Below are 6,432 nucleotides of genomic sequence, written 5' to 3' on the forward strand. Positions count from 1 at the left end.
CCCCCCCCCAGGCGTAAGATTATATTTGAACGACCCCTAATTGAAAGGTAGTCTCTGAAATAGATTTACACATTTTTGTTGGATAATGGATTCTGTGAACCGATGTATAAATAGTACTTGAATTTGACACAACTCTAAAAAGTACTTTCTTTTTATGATAAGCTCATATTGGGTTTGTTTTGTTAACATAAACAGCTTTGATACAGCCGAACTTGTCTTAATGGCCACCTGTATAAAACGAGGGGCATACCAAAAGTTTTTAACCTGACCATGAAGGATAAAGGTAGAAAGCTGAAATTTCACACTAAGCTTAGTCTTTCTTTATGTAGTCGCCTCCCACAGTTACACATTTTTGCCATCAGTGTATATGACCTTGAAAAGACCTTGAGAATAGAGGACACTCTTCCTGTCAGGAAACCAGCCCTCTAATGCCCATGAATCTGCATTTGAATTTTTTTCACCAAAATTTCATCTCAGAACAGGGTGGGCAATCAGTTCCATATGCGGCATGTAAATTCGTAAAAATATCCTGTTGTTGCTTGCCTTGCAAGAACAAGAACCTCATTACTGCCCTGTGCTCTATTTTCTTCATTTGTATGTTGAAAATGGAGAACAACATACCCACATTCACTCACAGTGTGCTGGTGGTAATCCCAGTAATTGGAAATGCCCCCAAATTGACATGCATTCTAGGAAGATGATTGTTAGCTCTCACCCCAAATTTCAGCCTTGTACCTTTATTCCTTCATGTTCAGGTAAAAAAAACTTTTGGTATATCCCTCGTACAACCACCTGTACAAATGACCCCCCTCCGCTGTGTTTTTTCTCTATAAAATAGCACTGACTAAAACGGTAACCTGCCAAGATGGCCACGCAGATATCTCATCACCCAACACAATGCCATGAATTATATTTGGCCCCTGACGCTGTGGACTAGCCATCTGAACCCATTGTTAATGTTATGTTTTTCTTACCTTTTCCTATGTAATGAACCAATCACTGACCAGCCCATCGCACAGCCCCCCCCCCCGTTGTTTACTCAAGTTGACCAGTCTGCTGTTAAGACTGGCATGTGAACCATCATAATGCACCAGTCCTCCCCCTGACCCCCCCCTCCCAACTCTGAACACACAGACCATCAGTGAGATGAGTGGTCACTCTGTTTACCCAGTAGGCACTAGTCTTCGTCAGCATGAGCTTGTAACAGAAGTGTCCGCTCGTTTCTGACTGGTGGTGACCCATTTGTTTTTCCATGACACTCGATACCCAGTTTTTTGTCGTTCTCGACACGTTTCATTTTGTTTTACCCATACATACTGTTGTCCTCTTCTTAAGACGCCACATAGGATAGAACTCTTGCAACAATTGCAAAAACTCTCAATCTGGCCTTCCTCCAAAAGAAAACAACATTATGAGATCTTAATGGGCCTTACCTATCCCCTAGATCTGAAACCGCCTCCAGTTAGAGCCCCAGGAAAGAATGGTGTTTTTTTTTTAGCTATTACCATAATCAATTTGATCAGTCCTGCCCAAGACAATGTTGACTATATTTAAGATAAAACGTCTGTGGTTTGTCCTGAAAAAATGCAGTATGGTGTGTGAGATGTAAGTTCATGATGAATTTGACCATACGTTAAAGTGTAATCATAATTAAAGGTAAATTTATGTGTGTGATTGGTACTGTCATTGACAGTATTTGAAAGGTAGATCTCTTTTTGGGCTGCTTTTTATAAATTAATTTTGAAGGTCTTTCCATTGTAGGTTGATGTTGGGTGCTTAATGTTTTTTTTTTTACCTTCTATGGTACTGTTAAGTAGATACTGTCAGTTGAAAATAAAACTACTGTTGCCTAATTGTATTCATGTGTTAATATTTGAAACGAGTTTGGATTATATTTGACACTTAAGTTTATAAATATAAAGTTTATGGGGCATCATGGTGAAATCAGACATTTGTCGAAATAATGAAATTCAAAGTAATCAACATTTTTTCACACGTCTTGCAGTTAGTACCAATTTTTTTGCTTTTGGCTCAACACCTTTTCTGTCCACTTAAAAACACATTTCTGAATGGATTTTCCTGAAAAATGTGGATCAAAGGCATAAAAGTGTAAATTTGTAGTTTCCAAGGATACTTCAGCTTGGCAAGATGCCAAACTTCGGCGGCCATTTTCTCATTTAATTTAAGTTTGTAAGTTTATTCAGTATTTTAGACCATTTGCCAACATTACATAAAACACTCATTTATGAAATAAAGTGTCCAAATAAATGAAAAGTACAGGTCACGCCAATATAAATATACCTCTTCTCATGGGTCAGACATTGCATTTTCTGTTGAAACTAGAGAGGTGAACAGTCTAAGTCTGATTCCTGTAAAGACTTCTCTGTTGACACCCACCCCTTGGCGCTCATATGACCTTTTGCAGTTGCGAGCGCTGTAAAACCCTCAAAACCCTCTGCTATAAAAAAAAAAAGAAAGACATTGCATATTTCTGTCACTGGCCGAGTCAGGCTGGGGGAGACAAGATTTCCTTTCTTGCGCTAAACTCCAACAGTAAAAATTAAAGTGAAATTGATCTTCTAACATTTAATTTAAATACCATTTGACTCTTGAGTGCTTATTTGGTTGAATATTCTAAACCATGTAGACGACGCTCATTTTTCAATGAAACAGAGATAAACAGAAAGAATGCATCACTTTCTTACAAACAGGAAAGTAACTTTTTCAAACTTGATTGAAGACAACTGTAAGATCTCATTATGTTTTGGTCTGGTTTTATGTACAGTTTAAGAATGCCCAGGAAAGTTCAAAGGCAATATTAGCTGAAATCTCACATTCTTTTGTGTCTTTTATTTATTAATTAATTTTTTTCATATATTTTTTTTTCGCTTTCAGTTTCATGCTGGGGTAAAAGCCTGCTCAAGAAATAGACCAGAGGCTGTGGACTGTGTTTCTGTCACAGGACAATATCGTAATGTCTGACACACAGTTTCAAAGTGTATTGTCAAGAAGTGTAATTTAGTATCGCATGTTCTTAGAATCACATGTGTTTATCAACTGATGACACAGTAATTTTTGTGCAAGATTGATCTATGCTGATAAAAAAATCGGAATCTTAGGTTTCGAAAAAACTTTTAAGGTTTGCATTTAGAAGGGATTATGGATAGAAATACAAGAGGTCGTGGAGGTTATCCCAGAATGCCTTCTTCAGGGTCAGGTCGAGGTCGAGGCGAAAGTCACTCAAGGGGAAGAGGAGGAAGAGGAGGATATCATGAGGACAACTACTATGAAGAAGGGAGTAGAGGTTGGGGTCACTCAAGGGGAAGAGGAGGGAGAGGAGGATATCATGAGGACAATTACTATGAAGAAGGGAGTAGAGGTGGGGGTCACTCAAGGGGAAGAGGAGGAAGAGGAGGATATCATGAGGACAATTACTATGAAGAAGGGCGTAGAGGTGGGGGTCACTCAAGGGGACGAGGAGGAAGAGGAGGATATCATGAGGACAATTACTATGATGAAGGGGGTAGAGGTGGGGGTCACTCAAGGGGAAGAGGAGGAAGAGGAGGATATCATGAGGACAATTACTATGAAGAAGGGAGTAGAGGTGGGGGTCACACAAGGGGACGAGGAGGGAGAGGAGGATATCATGAGGACAATTACTATGAAGAAGGGAGTAGAGGTGGGGGTCACTCAAGGGGAAGAGGAGGAAGAGGAGGATATCATGAGGACAATTATTATGAAGAAGGGGACATGAGAGGAAGATATTCACGGGATGGAGGGGGAGGGTCATTTGACGAGATTGGTCATTCTGGAGAACGAGGAAGGGGTGGAAGTCGTTCAAGGGGACGAGGAGGTGGAAGAGGTTCATTTGACCACACTGCCAGTCAAGAGGAGCCGGAAAAAGATTCACCCCACACTCGAGGTCGCCCCCGAAAGAAAACGGGAACAAAGTACATTATACATCACCATTACTCCCCGGCCCACAGTTCTCCAGAAGCTGGCCCTTCCTCAGCACCCCTTCAGTCCACCGCTTCAGCTGAGCCTGTTCCCAGTGCTACAGGTCCACAGTACCAGATTTCTTTGTCAATTGGGACTGGGGCCCAGCCACAGCAGCCTGTCCCTCAGTATGCTGCACCCCACCAGGCTGCACCCCATTATGCTGCTCACCAGTCGGCTCCTCCTCTGTACACTCAGCCATCACCCAACCCGGCTGTTCCTCAATATGCCTCTCCCCACCCTGCCCCTCAATATGCTGCTCCCCAACCACCCCCTCCCCCTCAATATGCTGCTCCCCATCCGCCCCCTCCCCCTCAATATGCTGCACCCCACCCAGCCCCTCAGTATGCTGCTCCCCAACCGCCCCCTCCACCTCAACATGCCCCATCAGGACCACAATATGCTAGCTCATCTATTCCACAAACTTCTAGCCACCATCATAGCCAGTATCCCCCTCCTTTGTTAGACCTCCCTCCTCCTTATGAACCTGTGTCAAGTCAAAGGTCACAAGCACCCAGGTATGGTCCGAGGGAGAATAGAGGTGCCAATGATTATGAAACATATCCCCAATACAACACAGATAGAACCCGGGGCAGGCATGACTCCACTTCAAGCATGTCTAGTTCTGCTTCCGGCACAATGGAGTCAAGGCACAGAGGGTTCAAGGAAAATGCTGCAAAATCAAGAGGGGACAAAAGCACTAAAAACAGAATGGGTTCCAAAGAAGGCGGGCAGGTACACTATGGAAGTGTCAGTAACCTGTCTGATTCTTCCACTGGAAGAAAGGGTTTTTATAAAGAGCCAACGGGAAAGTTTGGTGCCAAGTACAAAAAGGATGGAACAGACAGTAGTAGTGCTGAGGGTTATCATAAAATGAGTAGCAGTCTCACCGACTTGTCAACTGGGAAACCAAGGCCACAGAGGCCAGACTGGAAAAATAGAAATAAGGAAGAGGTGACGGTAAAGTCAAAGAAGGTAGACAGCACAGACTTCTATAAGACCAAAGCAGTTGTGCAAATCAAAGACTTTTTCCCTGATACCCAAAGTGTCAAGAATGTTGTCACTCACAATTTCTTTCAAAGGGAGGATGTGAAGGTTGAGTTTGTAGAGGATGCCATTTTGACTACAAGAGAGCGTGCAGTGTGTACAATCATACTAAAACACAAGAAAAGACAGTTAGGGACTGTACTGATTACTGAGATGTGCAAGCGAATTAAAAAGAATTTGAAAACTGAAGTGACATGGAACACTTCCACAACTTCTGACAGTTGTGTTGGAACAAATAAAAAAAAGAATAAGGGTGAAGTTGGAAAAGGTCAGTCGAATGTTGCCCAAAACCAAGACAAAGAAGAGAAGGAATGTAGTGAGGGAAAGAAGAAAGGAAAAAGCAATAAAACTAACAAGGAACAACCAGCAGATGTTGAGTCGAGTGTGCCGGTTGATGGAGAACCTGCTGAGGGATCATCTGCAACCAAAGGTGTTCCAGCTCCTGTCTCTACAACTCTGCAGGTCTGTGTGGGAAGAGACTTTAAGAACAATGAATCTGTTCTGGCATATTTTCAGCAAAACATAAAAGTAGAGAACTGTCCCATCGAGGTTGTTCCTGGCAGCATAGATATTTGCCCAGGAGAAACTCATTGCAAGTTGCAAGTACCCAGCAAAGCAGCAGCAAAAAGGTTAAGGTCAATTCTGAACAAACACGAAGAAGTGAAAATTGGGGATGATGAGAAGCCAGAGGAAAAATATGAAAATGACATGCAGAGAAACAGAATGGAACGTCACATTCAGGATGCATCCAGTATGATTTCTTCAAGCCTCTCATACCATAAAGAGAAAACGCAAAAGCTTGAGGAATCTTTGGCTACCTTGAAACAGAAGACAAGCAAGCATCTTACAAACAGAGATTCTGATGAGATCCTGGCTGTAATGGATAAACTGACAGAAGTAACCCGCCAAAAGAAGATATTCCAGGAACGATGCACAAAGCTTATGGACCAGTTAGAAGATTTTTCTCCCTCAAAAAAGTCAAGTGAGGACTGTAAGAACCTTCTGCAATCCATTAGCATTGAATGTAAGCGGCTGTCAGATGCCTTGCCTATGTATGCTCGCAGGAATGACATTCAGCATGTCATTTCATCGAACCAGATTTCTATCATCATCGGAGAGACTGGGTCTGGGAAAAGCACCCAGATGGCTCAATATATTTACGAGTCTGATATTGCTGTGGAAGGTATGATTGTTTGTACTCAGCCAAGGAAGATAGCTGCTCGCACCCTGGCTGAGAGGGTTGCTGTGGAAATGTCGAGCAAAGTTGGTAGACTAGTGGACCACAAAACGAGTGCCCTAAAAGCCTTGAAACCAATGACAAAGATCGTCTTCATGACTGATCACTCACTGCTCAACGAGTTCCTTAAGGATAAAAATTTGTCTAGCTAT

At 42.4% G+C, this 6,432-nt stretch overlaps 1 protein-coding gene across 1 annotated transcript in view; it reads left to right on the forward strand.

Annotated features, from left to right (window-relative positions):
- LOC101862029 (ATP-dependent RNA helicase DEAH12, chloroplastic) overlaps positions 1–6,432 on the forward strand; it is a gene marked incomplete at its 3' end in the record, with an annotated part of 17,886 nt that extends 11,454 nt beyond the window's left edge. Inside the window, 1 exon segment of the mRNA XM_013081218.2 lies at positions 2,896–6,432. Coding sequence (XP_012936672.1) covers positions 3,160–6,432 — 3,273 coding nt within the window.

Source organism: Aplysia californica, unplaced genomic scaffold, assembly GCF_000002075.1.
Source record: "Aplysia californica isolate F4 #8 unplaced genomic scaffold, AplCal3.0 scaffold00121, whole genome shotgun sequence".
In the NCBI taxonomy this organism is placed as follows: Eukaryota; Metazoa; Mollusca; class Gastropoda; order Aplysiida; family Aplysiidae; genus Aplysia; species Aplysia californica.